A 15,226-nucleotide genomic window follows, 5' to 3' on the forward strand; every position below is an offset into this window, starting at 1 on the left:
TGGGAAAAGCAAGTAAGAGAAAGTGCGTGACTTCTTCTTAACAGTGGAAAATTATGTCCTCTTTTTCTCATCACTGGCTTTTGTATAGCTTAAGAATGACCCAAAGGGCTCTTGCTCAGATTTTCATTTAAAACAAACCAACTGATTTGATTCGAGATCATTATTTCCCCCAAAAGCACTCTCAAAATGATTTGAACATGTGAAAAAAGGCAGTTTAAACCACAATTGTTTCCCTGCCTTTGATAGAGTGGTCACTAGTCAATAGACATAAAATCCACTGCCTTGGAGAGAGATGCTTTAGTTAATTAGTTACAATCAGTGTTGTGCTAAGAGTCTTCACTGCTGCTTGCCCATGTGTTTGCCTGGTAATCTCATTTGCTGGCTTTGCTGATCCCAGTCCACATGTTGTGGCTGGATTCCTGTATCTGCCTTGTGATGCAGTGCCCCAGACTATATTGGTGCAGGGGTGACGATGAGCATCTTCCTCTTTGTTCATTTTCAGTGCTCTGGAAACTTGGGGGGCCAAGTGAGCCTATTTCATAAGTTTTGCTTTTCTGCTAACATGAAGTTTTCCAGGTCTAGCCTGGACTCATAAAATTGATTTTGGTTGCACATTTTATATGTTGGCTTTTAGCAAATACATCTATTTTTTCCCCCTTTTTTTTTCACCCGCATGCTCATTCACATCCTCCTGCATTGCTTTGTGTGTTACCTGACTGCCTCTTTCCTCATTCCAAGGGGCTGGGTTTCACTGTCCCTCTGACCAGGAGCATGCAGCTTTTGGTGCCACCTCGCACGATCATTTTGGGGGGCTGTGGGGTTTTAGCATCCTCCAAAGGCTGTTAAGTAGGTAACTGTGATCCTGGCCTCAGCGTTCCAGCTCTCCTGGGGGTGGTGAGATGGGCCAGCCTGATGTTGCCCACACCACATCTCCTGCAGGCCTTTGTGGGCTTGTCTGCAGCCTGGGTACGTCACACCACACCACGTAAACCACCAGGAAAAGTTCAGCCTGCTGATGAGTAACACCCAGGATCCCGTCCTACCCTCGACTCTTTGCACATGTGAGGTTAAGTGGCAGGGCGGACCGAGCCAACATGCCTTTCAGTTTGCAACTCAGGAGAGGCAGCTGAACAGCCTGGCATTCACCTGGCTCTTGCTTTTTTCCAGGTGACCTGGTGTCTCGGGCGATGCACCACCTGCAGCCCCTGAATGCCAAGCAGCACGGCAACGGGACGCCGATGCACCAGAAGCAGGGATCCTTCTACTGGGAGCCGGAGGCCCTCTACACCCTTTGCTACTTCATGCACTGTCCACAGATGGAGTGGGAAAACCCCAACGTGGAGCCCTCCAAAGTCACGCTGCAGACTGAGAGGTAAGAGCCCCTGCACGGTGCTGGGTGCCGTGGTGAGGATGTTGTGTTAATAAATCAGCCTGGCTGGCTAATTGCTAATTACAGCCTGCGCGCGAGAGGCTGCGGAGCAGTCTGCTCGGGTTTGGGATCGCCTCCTTCAAATCAGCTTCTCTCCCCGAACTGCTGCGTGGCTGAACCAATATATATCAAAAGTGACACCCAGTGGCTACAGACAGCAAATTAGTTCCAGATGTGCACTTGGGAGAGATTTCCTTTTCCTTTCGTTGTTGCTCAGCTATTCTGTGTTTTGGAAAAGAAAATGAGAACTTCTATTTCTGGCCTAGCAGGTTTGGGTTTAAATGTGGTTTTTTTCCCCCTACGCGTTAATAGGGCTCAACAGCTGTGATTGGGGAAGTGGAAAATGAATAGAGTAGTGTGTAGAGGGGAGAAGTCATTAAGGATGCTGGGCTCCAGTCACACAGAGTAACGGGGCACAGGGGTGACCTCGGGGCTGCCCTGGCCAGGGATGTGGTAAGTGCCAGCTCTGCTGCTCTTGTCCCTGCCCCAGGGATGGGCAGGGCTGGGGAGGTGCACCTGTGGCCCTGTCCTGACTCAGGGTCTGATGTAAGGTGAGAAGGATATGCCTCTGAAGGTGGCAGGCAGGGTGCCCAGCACAGGGGACAGATTGCTGACCAAGAAAATAAATCCATCTCCCATCAAAATCCCAGCAAACCCTCTTTTAGAACATGTCTCCAGTGGTGTGCTGGGGCACACTCTGCTGCTTCCCTGCCACACTCCCACCAGTCCTAAACCAGGCGTCCCCAGTACAGAGATGGGAGGTGAGGCTGGTGCTTAGAAGGTGCTGGATATGGATTCATAGGCTGGGTATTGTGGTGATGCAAATGCAAGCTGGTTTGTCAGGCTGGGCTCCACATTTACACCCAGAGTATGTATGGCAGCGTACATGTGAGCCAGGCTCTGATCTGCACATCTGGGGCTTGGCTATTGTTGTGGGATGAGGTCTGCATCTCAAAAGCAGCATTGAAGGGTCTCATTGCACTGTGGTTGCAATGGTAGTTGTAAATGGTATATAATATGATATCTTAATTGAAATAGTTTTTTTATTAGTTGCAGAAGAGCATACAAGATGAAATTCTGGCATTAATGATGTTACTGGGAATTTTGCCATTTGCCTTTGGATGGCATTTTGTTTCTTTTCAAGTTTGGGTCGCTCTGTGAGCATGTTTGTCACTTTTTGTTCTGTTATTTCCAAAGTTTGAAAAAAACCAGAAGGGAAATGATAAGAATCCAGAATTTTCTCTTTTTTTTTTAATTGTTTTTGATTTCATGATTTGTCATCTAGTCTTACTATTGTGGAAGGCCTAACTCACGTCCAAGAGTGGTTAGCATACACAAAAAATATTAAAAAAATTAGAATATACCCTCACCTGATCTGTAGTTCCCATCTGTGGGAATAATGCCACTGGAACCAGAGGAAATATAGGGGTGAATAAAGCTGAGCCTCTGGCTTTGTAAGATTTCCTCAGGCTTCCCTGTACAGGAGTGAAAAGGGCAGGGATATTTGAAAAATCACTTTCAGCATTTGCTTTAATAAGTTTTGCTTTCTCTGAGGTTGCCTTAACACACATCCTCTTTGTTAGAGCACTCGACATACTGATGATGTAGAACGATTGTTCCTCGCTTTATTTTGAGCGCTCCGTCTGGCAGGACGCCTTCCCTTGGCAGGGCAGCGAAGGACTGCGGCGAGCCCCAGAGCAAGTACTCGGTGTTACTGCCAGGAGCCTGTGGTCACCTCTGGAACGAGCAGACACATCTCCTCCTGCCTAATCAAACATGCATTAGTGCTGGAGTGGGAGCAGTGCAGGGCTGAGTGTGAGCCCGGATATTTCCATGGAGCTGAGCTCTGGAGTTTCACCAGCTGGATGTAACCACCCTGTGCTGCTCAGAAAGGACAACAGCAAGGCTGACTTCTCTCTAGTGCTCTGAGGAGCCTTCCTACCCAGCTCCCATGTTTTGTTTTTTTACAGGCAGTCATGCTTTTTGTTCCATGACTTATCTTTGGTGGCTTCCGTTTCCATGATGGGGTTTTGTGCATTGCAGGGAGATGAGTTTGTTAAAAGTGACACTTTTATATGCAAAATATTTGCGGGATTTGTGGGGTATCTGTTGCTGTATTTGCTCTCCAGCTGCAGCAATTGTTTTTATTTTGTAAGAAGGCCAGAAGGAAACAAGGAGGTCTAGGCATCTTTCCCCATCCTTGGCCTCTCTGTGTCCCTGCTGGTGCAGAGAAGCCAGGATGGTGTGGATCTGGCTGCAGGCAGTATTTTCATGAAATAGAGGTTGTCCTTGGCTCTCTGTGAAGCCAACCTGGCTACTCTCTTGGCCCCTCCTCCCTGACAGTGCAAGCCCAGGGGGGCGAGGGCTGTGGGGTGCAGCCAAAGGGTGCTCCCAGCATCTGCAGGATGCTTGGTGGCACCCTGAGGCCATCCCATTCTTCCCACTCATCTCCAGCCCACCTGGATTTTGGCTCTGAGCAAGGCCAAGCTGCAAAGGCTGTACATGTGCTTCTGCAGAGGCTGGATGTGGGAGGGGAATCCAGTATGGTGGCATTGCTGCCTGGCTTAGCACTTTCCAGCTCGGAAAGCAGTACCTCCCTCAGAGCCTTGGGGGACACATAAAAAGGGATTTTTACCTTTGAATAAATCCGGCACTTAGTTTCTAGGGAGCGTTTCTCAGTGTTTGCTCTTCATGGAGGTAAAGAAATGAGAATGCAGTATGTTTTTAATAGTATTTATCTTTACAGAAAATAAAAGGAAAAATGACTTGGTGCAGGTGGGGCTGCTTTCATGGGAGGGGGAAGAGTGGAGAGTGGCCAGAATTGCTTAGAAAACCTGAAAAATATTCCCCACTTCCTAAAGGCTGACAAACCCAACCATAAGATGGATGTGTGATCCCCTCCCACCCCAAACTCATATTCCTTCAGTCTGGCCACTTTGGCAGAGACTCTCTGATTTTTTGGCACCTACACAAGCCAATTCTGCTGACCCTGGATACCACGTAGATGGCTATTTTGGCGGACATGGAGGTACAGGGAGAGGGTGGACCTCTTTGTGGGGTCCCCCTTTCCCTATTGCACCTAGCTGGGATGTGCTGGGGCCATTTATCCTGTGCTGGGTGTTGCTACAAAAGCAGTGCTCCTCCGGTGCTCCCACCTGCAGGAGGCTGTGGATTATTTAGGTCTGTGATTCTTTTGCTTTCCTGGGAATTAAAAAAACAAAAGAAAATGAACTGTAGATGAGGGTACTATTGTCAAGATTTCTTTCTTGCTGCTTCTAGCTTAATAAAAAGATCTGTCCTGTGGTTATGTTTGGCTTGTCAGGCCCTATAATGCTTCCAAAATTATTGCAAGTAATTTCTTAAGCACCGGAAAGCGCAGAATCTGTAGCTGCAGATTTGTGTGATGTTGTTTTTCCTTAAGTGGTTCCTTACCCACTTTTATCCACAGCTGTATTGACAAAGTCCTCATTACTTCCTAAGTTGCCATGTTCCCTATTAACAACTCCTTGAGAAGCTGTGGCTCAGCAGCTCAGCCAGCCCAGAACCACCCATTGATTCACAGGCAGCCAAATCCCTTCTCCAGTGCTTCCTCTGCTGCTCCACCTTGGAGGAGCATTTGCTCCTTGTACCACCTGGCAGCTGGTAGCTTTTCTCCTCCAGTCTTAATTGAGTTGATGGATATGTGTCTGGTTTTAACCTTCTTTTCACTTTTCCTTAACTATTATTCCTTATATGGGGAGCAGTCCCTTAGGAAACTCCCATGGGCTGCTACTGCTCGCTTTTAATCTTTCTGCCTGCCTTGCACGCTCACATGGACACACACACACACAAAAAGATGTATGTTCCCTGCACATGGATACACCTGCAAATTGTAGACTGTGGTCATTCATCATTAATGGAAAGAGTTTGGGTGACCTCAGTTTTGTTTCATGCTTTGGGTAGCTAATGGTGTAGCTGGCTAATTAATGGAATGCAGCCCCTCTAATGAGAGGGGTGTTCCATGCTATTAAAAGAATTTCTTTAGTAATTTGAACTCTTTCAGAGTATTTTTGTAACTGTAAAGCCATGTGTGTAGTACAGATTATACCTATAGAAAAATTTCAGTAAGAGAACTAGGGGAAAAGTGTCCCTGATTTAAATTATTATGTGGTACAAACTCCCTGGGTAGGGCAGTCTCCAGCAAAGACCAGAAGAGAGTGGTGAGGAATGCTAATGAAAAACAGGCAAAGCACGGGGAATATGGGAGTCCTGCAGTGAAACCTGAATGAACCTGTATATGCAGAAGGGATTACACATGCTTGGTGTGCCAGTGTGCCATAGCACTGTGTAACCCTATCTATTTTTCATCCACTGTTTGATTGGAAAGTTCATATAGTAAAGCTGTAGCCTTGCTGAAGTCAAAATTGAGGGCAGAGTTGATTTCACGTGGAACCACTGAAAAGAAATCCCAGTGCATCCTTACCTAAATCCTCTGGATTTGCATGCTAGATATCAAACTTCCCACTTTCTAGAAATCCCTTCAGCAGTGTTACTGGAGCTGCCTGCAGCGTGTGAGATGGCACATGTTACAAGAAATAGTTCAGGCATTATTTGTAGCTGATACACAGCAGTATCCTTGCTGGACTGGGTCTGTAATTCTACATCTGATTTATCAAGCTCGACTTCTGCTGTCTGTGGGATGGCTGTAGGATTTTCTAAGTAGAGGAAACTGCATGCAGCCCTGTGAGAAGTGCATGGTATCCAGGCTGTTCTGTGCTGCACTCTGAATGCTGGATGTCCTCAGGGATTTATGCCATTGCCAGTCGTGTCAAATCTGATGTCAAAACTGCCAGTGAAATATTTGCCTGTTGTGGTTGCTGGCTGAGTCATCACTTTGACTCAGATGCGTTTCAAGTCTCAGACATTAATGTTTTTAATGCAGGAGAGGCAACAGGGACAGCTCATTCCAGCCCTGGATGTGGGTTCAAAACCCATGATTTGAAGATACCCATGTGTGGACTCTGGAGCACCAATGTCTTGGTACACAAAAGCCTATGGGTAAACCCTTCCTCTGCCTAGGCAGATCTCATGAGGCTCGTGTGAGAGCAGGGAGATTGGATCCTTCAGCCTGAACAAGATGCAGAACTTGCTACTTAGCTGGGTTCAGGGGTGGCAGAGCAGCTGCCTAGCACAGAGTAGCTGCATGAATTCACATGGAGCATCAGCTGGCACTGCTGAGTTTCTGAGAAGGATTGGGACTGGCAGCTTTTTGAGGGCATCAAAAAATATTTGCTCCCTCTGAAGACAAGTAGCTTATGGTGTAAATATAAATGAGTTTTGCAGCCCAGAAACCCATCTGAAATGCATGCTCTACGTTGGAGAAAAACCCATGCTTTTCTGTCTTTCAATAATGCTAAAAATGGATTAACATTGCATATATATTTTCATCATATGTTCCAAATGAAAACTTGTCAGAACTTAGGATGTTTTTCAATTCATTTATTGGATTTTCTTTAAAAGCCACCCATGAAAACATAAACCAATATAAAGAGCTTTTTACAATGTTAAAGTTGCTGACTCACATCTGCAAGAAAAAACATCTTCCTACCTTTATCTAGAAAGGCTTTTTTGTGTGAAAGTACAGCCTTATGCTGCTGAGAAGCACCTTTAACTCTTACTTGGTAGCTTTTGCAAATTTAAACAGCTGCAACCTCCGTGTACCAATCTGCCTGTCATTGCCACAGAGGTTAGCAGTCAGCAATCCTCGGCTGGAGTGAGAGGAGAAACTCCACACCTACACCAGCACCACCCTCCTCAGCAAGCAAATCCTGCAAACACCTCATCTGGAGCAATTGTAGCAATTGAACCAAGTTAATGCAGGGTTGGGTCCTTCAGCTGTGTCCACTCCACAGCTGGGGATGCCGAGGGAGGGACAAAGGGAGACAGCTGCGGGGATTCACATCTGAATAGGATAATGCCTTCGGAATTTCTCTCTTCTCATTGTGGCTGTCAAGCCAGTCCTCTCCCTGAGGTTTGATTAATACAGGCAGTCAGTGAGTGCATGTGGTGGGGCAAGGGCTCCATAGGTAGAGCAGTGGAAGAGTGCTCTGCAGAAGAGCAGGGTGAAGTGCCCCTGGTAATAAAGAGGATGTTGTGCTGCACTTGAAATGATGATTTTTTTCCCTTGGAGCACTGTGATTGTCTGGAAATCTCATGTGTACTGCTGAGCTCTGAGACCTGGAGCACACCCCCAGTAGGCTGTGCTGGGAACAGGGGGCTGGTGCCCCATCCGGGGCTTGTGAGCCTGTGTGAGGAGCATTCAGAGGTGATGAGTGCTCTTAATACTTGTAGGGGAGAGGGAGCAGCAGAGGGGAAGAACTCCAGCTGCTGGAAATCCAGGAGAGAGTGGTTGTTTATAGTGGTCCTGCTCTGGGCAGAAGGTGGACTGTGAAGCTGGTCAGCAGCCAGCAGGGATTCTGTGCCCTGCAGTGATGGTAGGGACTGTGGAAAACCAGGACCAGGGATTATTTGGAGTTGGAATTTGTCAGAGTGCTGGCCTTAGTGCTTTGCAAATCCGGCATTGCAGCAGGTGGTGTCCAGACAGGAGCTTCATCTATCTTCTCACAGACCCATGCAAAAATAATGAAGCATCCTATTGCATTTTATGGTGCACAATTTCTCATGGTCTTTCACCTGACAATTTCTCCTGTTTATATACAGGTAGACTGCTACCATAACAACAATAACAATAACAGTACTACTACTACTGCAAATAATAATGGAAAAGCCTGAGTTATTGCATATGCATGACAGGAGTTTTAATATCTCTGTGTGCCGGCAAGCAAGGGAGGGGGGGCTGTGGGCAGCCCAGGAAGGCTGTGTGTGGCTCTGGAGGGAGTGCAGGCTTTAGGGAACCCCTCATTTGGTTACATTTAGGTTCCCCCCCACAATAACATCTGCTTTTCTGATGAGTCATTCTGTAATTGAGTGCTCCAGAGACATCAGCCCCACAAAACCGAGATAAGTTTGAGGTCTGATGGGGTAGGGAGGGGTTGCCCACTCTGGAGGGCGGGTGCTGGCAGGGAGCTGCTGAGTGTGAAGGCAGTGGGGAGAAGGATCTTTGACAGCCAGGACAGTGAGGAATTGTCCCTTGTGAGGCAGGGCCAGCAGGGTGTTGCTACCTGCAGATGTCTTCAAGGCATAGGAGTTTATGGGACCTTGAGCTGTCCAAAAATAGATGTGAGGAGTGCTGGGTGGCAGGAGGGAACAGGGAGGGATGCTGCCTGGGAGGAGGAACCAGAGTTGTGAGGGTTGGTGGGGCACCAACATAATAATAAAGGTACATGATTGCCTTTTCTGATGACATAGGAGAAGGCATGTCCCAAGAGGAGCCAGCTACCCCCTTGCCAAGGGCAGGGGGACAGGGCCCAAAAGGTCCAACCCTTTGGGGATCTGCTCTGTGTTGGCCTCCCCCAGCCCTCCCCCACCTCCCAGCTCTTGTGTGTGGGATGGGAGTTGCTCTGTGCAGAGACCTCTCCCTGCATCCTGATCTGGCATATTTTTCCATTTAGATGTGAGCTCAGGAAAATACAAGTCTGTGCCAAAAAACATCTTTTTTTTTTTTTCTTTGTTTTTTTTTTTTTAAACTGAAGTCTGTACTTAACTTTAAACTGCATGGAATTAGAGGATGGAAGCGTGCATTTGAAGTTAAGCACAGGTACAGAGAAAAGCTGGAGGAGGAGGTCAGAGCACTCACTCACCTGCAGCCCAGGTAAGGTGCTTGTGCTCCTGATTTCCCATATCCTTCAGGCAGAATCAAGCCCAGCACCATGGTTAGATTAGTTTAATTAAGGCATGTGCTTCCAAATCTTGTAACTAGGTGACTTATCTGCTGTGTGTCTGCTCTTGAACACAAAATTACTGAATTCTCCTGGTTTGTACCTGCCTTTGTGCCAGAGATAAATCAGTGTATATGCCAGTAATGTGATGCATTTGGCTAACCCGTTTTCACACAGTGCTGCTCGAAAAGTGAAATATTTCTTGCTGATGTCACATTGTCTTGTGGATTATCACACCCTTATAACTCTGTGTTCCTCTTTCCTCTTTGGCACACAAACAGTATTTAAAAGAAAAAACCCAGCCCTTCACATGGTGCACAGATTCTCAAAGGGTATTTTTAACCTATTGCACACAGCCATATTTGGTTCTCTTCTCAAAATACAAATTTCCTGACATGCTGAGATAGGCAGTGATGATTTTTTTTTTCCCTTTTCCTTGGAAAAAGGAATGTAATATGTTGTGAGCAACCTCCATATCCTCATCTAGGAACTGAAATTGGACTTTATAGAAAATTTTCCCGCTTCTGCAGAACACTGATTCTCTTCCCTCTTGGGATTTATTGCACCAAATATCCATGTTCATTTCTATTTCTCTGTTGAAATTTGCAAGACTGGGAAAGGAAAAAAAAAAAAAGCAGTTTTATAGTGCAGTTATCTGAGTTCCTGTAAATATTTTCATTTTCTCTGCTCCTTAATGTGGTGGGGCAGATTTTGTGCTGGGTGAGTTTCTATCCTGCACTAGAGGAGGAAAGTGTGAACCTCTGAGCCCCCTGTTTAGCCACAGCTCTCTGCTTTTCTGTTCATCTGTTTGCCCAGCAGATGTTACAGGAAGGCCCTGTACAAGCCTGTCTTCATTTCTCTGATCCAAACTGTGTTCACTCATGCAAAACATAACCTCGAACTGAGTTTTCCTTTAATTGTATTCCCTAGAACCAAGTTATCTCTGTAACTACATGAAGTTTTGCAGTGTGGTTTGCAGCTCCTTTTCTTCTCTCTGCTCAGCAAGCGGTGAAAAAACTCCCACTGATAACTTGTTCCCAGGTATTTCATGCCTCAAAAGAAGGGTCCCTTCTGCTCTGAAGATGGCTCAGGAAGCAGTCACCTTCCAGGAACAAATACACCCCTGCTTCCTCCCTTTCCCTGCTCTGGCTCCCTCCACCCTCATGACAAATGAGCTGGCTTAGGAAATTCTTTCTCGTGAGTTGTGGGAGATGATCTTGTGTCCTTATCTCCCTCCTTCTGTGGCCCTGGCAGGTCAGGGGGGAGCAAAAGCCTTGGAAACAAATGCAGCCTGGTCTTGAGGTGACGGTGATGTGTTGGAGTAGAAAAAATGATGGAAGTGGCAATTCGGCCAAAGATGTCATATTTCAAAAAGAGGTTGCTCATTTACGTGCCTGTGAGATTTGGGAACCCAGTGTCCTAGGGAGAGTTAGTGGCCTCAGGGCTTCTCTGTCCTTCGGCACTTCTGAAGTATCTCATCCCCCCTCAAGAATATTAATGTCAGAGCTATGTAAAGCCAAGTCCTCAAAAAGGGAAATAAATGCATAAAGAGCTATAAATAGGAAAAGGATATTCCAGAGTCAACATCTTCTTAAATAATTTTTCTCAGGGTAGATCCTTTTGAGGTAAAGTTGTGCATTTAAAATGTAAAATATTTGCCTACTCTGCACCTAATGCAGACTTCTTTTTCCCTTCCTCCATGAAAAGGGATCACAGAAGGAAAGGCAAGCAAGAGACTTGCAGTGACCTTCAGTGTGTTCAGCTGCAGTTATTTTCTTAGTTTTCCTCCGAAACAGGACTTGAAGCTATGGTTTTTTACTCACGGTTTGGCATTTTTCTCTTGGTTCCCAAATAATTCTTAGCATAGATGGAGTGAACTGTGTGCTGCATGCTTCATCTACAGCTTGAGCAGCTCTTGCTGGGACATGGGGCTGTCCAGGAGTGAAGGACCAATTCTCTGATAGTGCCCAGACTTTATGGGGGTGTGGCCCAGAATCCCAGCATTCACTTTTGGGGCCAGTTTTGTATGTTTTTGCACAGTTGGCAGAACAGCTGGCACGTGAAGGTGTAGCAGTTTGATACCGTGAAAGTGAGACCAAGCAGTCTGGTTTCTGATTTCTGGCCTGGCTCACAGCTGACCTTCACACTGGCTGCAAAGTCCCCACTTTCAGCACTGAGCACAAGGTGCCCATTGCATCGGCAGGAGATGCTGGAGACTTCCTGGGGCGTTCCCTCTCCGTCCTCTCCATCTCAGTGTTGGGGCATCCCCTCTCTCTGCCCAGGTCTGTTCTCGCATCCCTGTTGTGAAGAGATGAGGGAGCAAACCCAGGCCAGCGTGTCAGCCAGAGCAGGACATGGTCCTGTGCCAGACTCCTGTCCTCCTTTTGGGATTACACTCTGAGGGATGGGAGGAGGGCTTGCCAGTTGGGTGCACTGACCTCACAGAGCCCCATGGATGAGCATGGCTCATAAATCTCACCCTCCAAATAGTCCTGCCCTGGAGACAGGATGAGACATCTTGATTTAGACCTATTTGAAAATTGCTGAGCTGGTGTGCTCTCCCGTTCTTTCGTTATCCTTGCTCCCTCCTCTCTGTATATATTTATATTCTCACACATGTATGCACACGCACACACCCGCACCCCCCTGCTCTCTGCCTCTCTCTACCTGTTACCGTGATGCTGGTGTGCCTTGGCACTGATGTTTGTGTGCTCCCCAGGCCGTTCATCGTGCTGCCTCCGCTGATGGAGTGGATTCGGGTGGCGGTGGCTCACGCGGGGCACCGGCGCAGTTTCTCGGTGGACAGCGATGACGTACGGCAGGCGGCCAGGCTTCTGCTGCCGGGAGTTGACTGCGAGCCTCGACAGTTAAAGTAAGTCCAGGGAATGCTGATCCACGGGCTGCAGATGGGCTGCTTTGTGTCTCCCTTTGCTGGGGAGCAGCGGGCGGGTGGGCACGGGGCTCTGTTGTTGCCTGGGGAGGCGCAGGGATGCTCCGGCTCTCGCTGTGTGCGTTGCAAAATCAGCTCCCGGTATTTGCTGGCATCCGTGGATAAGCTGGTTGCATGGTAATGGGTGCCTGACTATCTCCCAGCTGTATTGAGCCCCTAATCTGCTCATCAGAGTTTACCACGGTGGTGTTCTGGTTCTTTATTCCCTCTTCCTATTAGGGTCTGCTTGCTAATGGGGGACTGAAGCCTTCTGCTAATTGTCTGATTCACTTTGCTTTGCTATGAAATACTGAGATGTAATTGGCACGGCTGCAGATATTTTTCAGGGCTTTGTTTTCAGCATTAATGCTTAAAGGGCACATTTAAACTTAGAGGTAAGAGTACTTCTTACAGTAAAATTGTATTTTTCATGCTAATGTCAGTTCAAATTACTTGTAAATGTCAGCCTAGATAATTTGACTTTTTCCTGTATCAGATGTGACCTTTTGGTTTTCTAATGAAGTCTTAAAGTATTTATTGCCAGGATATGTTTTTAGTGTCTGTTTTGCCTTATTATTATGTACTTGGATAAAAGTACGTTCTAGGACTGGTCTGGAGTCAAGAATATGTTGGGGTTTGATGTTCGTATGAAAAGGCATTCTGAATTTGCCAAAGCAGAAATGATTCACTGCTATTACTTCACAAATTTGTACCAAAACCCCTTCAGTTCTCAGCAATCTGCCTCTTGATACAGCAGTAGATGCATTCTTTCCTGCAACACAGAAAGAAGAGGGCTGATTTACATGATTATTTGTGACAGCCTGCATGAGAGCAGCTGCCTTCTGTTGTCTCTGGCCTTGACATGCTCTTTCACCAGAGAGTATAATACTTTACTTCCAGATCCACATAGGCTTTTTATAGTCACAGCTATTCAATATTTAATTGATGAAATATATGGAATTTCAAAAGCCAGATCATGAGCATTTCACATTTCAAATCTTGGCTGTAATTGCTTCCCTTTTGGGTGCCCACCATGGCCCTCATTTCCAGAAGTGCTGGATTCTGTGTCCCTGCTGAAATGTCAGGACTTGTAGGTACTACACACAGTCTGAAGGCCTGGCACTTAGTTCTGAAAAGGCACAATTAATTTAATAGCTCTCCAAGTATTTAGGTAGGATTGCAAATGAGGCAGTAATGTTTCTATTGTATGTGCTCTGTCCTAAAAATTAAGGTAGATACAGTAAAATACCTGTATTTTAGTAAAAAATAATTAAAAAGCGCCACAATATGTGACCTAAAGTTTTATTTTGACTCTGTGTGTGTGTGTATACACATACAAATAAAAAATCTCATCAACTATTATACAATTTTAGTTTTTATTAGGAAGTTTCAAAATTATTTGAACTTGTGGAGAGTTGTATTATACTGCAGAAGAATGTATTAATTATGGGAGTGAACTAGCACTTAGTTTAAAGTTGCCAGCAAGAATTCATTTCATAAAGAATATAAATGATTGTTGTTGTCCTGCTTGTCTTAAAAGTGGGAACAAGCCTCAAGAGCACAGCCTGAGATTAATCAGATGAGAATGAAAAGGGAAAACTATTCCTGAGACAAATTCTAGATTCAGAATACAGCCTTTGCAGTGTGCCTGTATTTGACTGCAGGGGCTAGATTCATCTATTGATGTCCCAAAATGATAATCTCTCTGCTGTGCTGGCAGATGAGTGTTCGTGTACCTTGGGTTTTATTTTGAGGTCTGTGCCTATGCTGGTGTAGTGCAGCAGGTTCTTTGAGTAGCTGCAAATAAGACCCTGGCTGCCTGTAATCCTGAGATCAAAGGGAAGACTGAGCTTTTCTGAAGAATAATGTGAGTCATCAGGATGTTAATTTGGAACTTTGCAGCCTGTAATTTTTTATTTGTATTCAGCAGACCCTCAGTACTTCTGATTTTCATAAGCCAAACACCAACCCTTCACTCCTCCCCATTAGGGAGGATGCCTTTCCAACTCTTGACTCCTCAAGGAGCATCAATTCCATAAATTCTAACACTGGGGGAGGGAATACAACAACTTTGCAGGGGATGGCTTTTCAAGTAATCTGCATGACAGATGGAAGCTGGAGGATTTTAAATGCAGTTAGCTTGATAAATTTTGTGACTTCTATGGGAAAGGTTTATTAAGTAGAACCTTGAAAATGGTTCAATTTCTAGGCTTTTTGTAGCAGTCTTCTTTAGTCCCTAAAACACAGAGACCTGAACCCAAAAGTTCCCATGGGCCCAGGTGATACTGCATCATTCCATGGTGTTGGTTCACAACCTGTCATGGCAAATGCATAAAGCAAAATCAGCTTCCACACTGGAAAAATATGCATATGGGGAGAGACAGAGTTGGCAGAATCTCAAAGGCTATGAAGTTCAGGATCAGTTTGGATAAAACCCAGATGTTCAGCTTCTTATCTGAACTACAGCATGGAGGTCTCCCCGCAAATCCATGTGACACTTGCCAGCACAATCACATTCTCCAGCAGCAAGGTTCCTATTCTGTGGCTTTGTAAATCATCCCTGCTTCTTCCTGCCTTTCATTCCTCTCTTTTGCCCTTTTTCTGAGCCTTTTAAAAAAACCCGTCACCTTAATTTCTTGCGATGATTTCCTCTCCTGAAAGAGGAGCTGCTCCGCCTCTTGAGTAGAGGAGTGAGGAAAGCTGGAATCAGTCAGGATCTGCCTGTCTCCTTCCTGTTCTCTTTTCATTTTACAGCAGCAGATGTGCCAGCAGGTTTCTTCCCTCTTGCCAGCTCTGGGAGATGAGCAGGGATGGTAGGGGTTCACCTTCCTCCAGACCACCTTTTGCAAAGAGATAGATTTCACAGATGGGTTGAGTGCAGGATGCACAACAGCTCACTGAGATGGAAACCCCAAGTTGTGTCCAGGATATTTTCATAGTGGGACAGCACACTTAAATAAAGCCTCACCTATACCCAGGCCCTTTGGGCCACATGAAGCAGCTGGATATAGTCAATTGAGGTGGCATCAGTGCTAACAGAGGCCATCACCC

General features: G+C 46.0%; 1 protein-coding gene across 6 annotated transcripts in view; it reads left to right on the forward strand.

The window, feature by feature from the left end:
• ABTB3 (ankyrin repeat and BTB domain containing 3) overlaps positions 1–15,226 on the forward strand; it is a 162,865-nt gene that overhangs the window by 105,384 nt on the left and 42,255 nt on the right. For all 6 annotated transcript variants that reach the window (XM_086887265.1, XM_086887261.1, XM_086887260.1 and 3 more), the window contains exons 3-4: positions 1,168–1,372; positions 11,966–12,118. In XM_086887265.1, coding sequence (XP_086743391.1) covers positions 1,168–1,372; positions 11,966–12,118 — 358 coding nt within the window. The remainder of the gene's footprint in view (positions 1–1,167; positions 1,373–11,965; positions 12,119–15,226) is intronic.

This window comes from Cyanistes caeruleus, chromosome 4 (genome assembly GCF_971803275.1).
Source record: "Cyanistes caeruleus chromosome 4, bCyaCae1.hap1.1, whole genome shotgun sequence".
In the NCBI taxonomy this organism is placed as follows: domain Eukaryota; kingdom Metazoa; phylum Chordata; class Aves; order Passeriformes; family Paridae; genus Cyanistes; species Cyanistes caeruleus.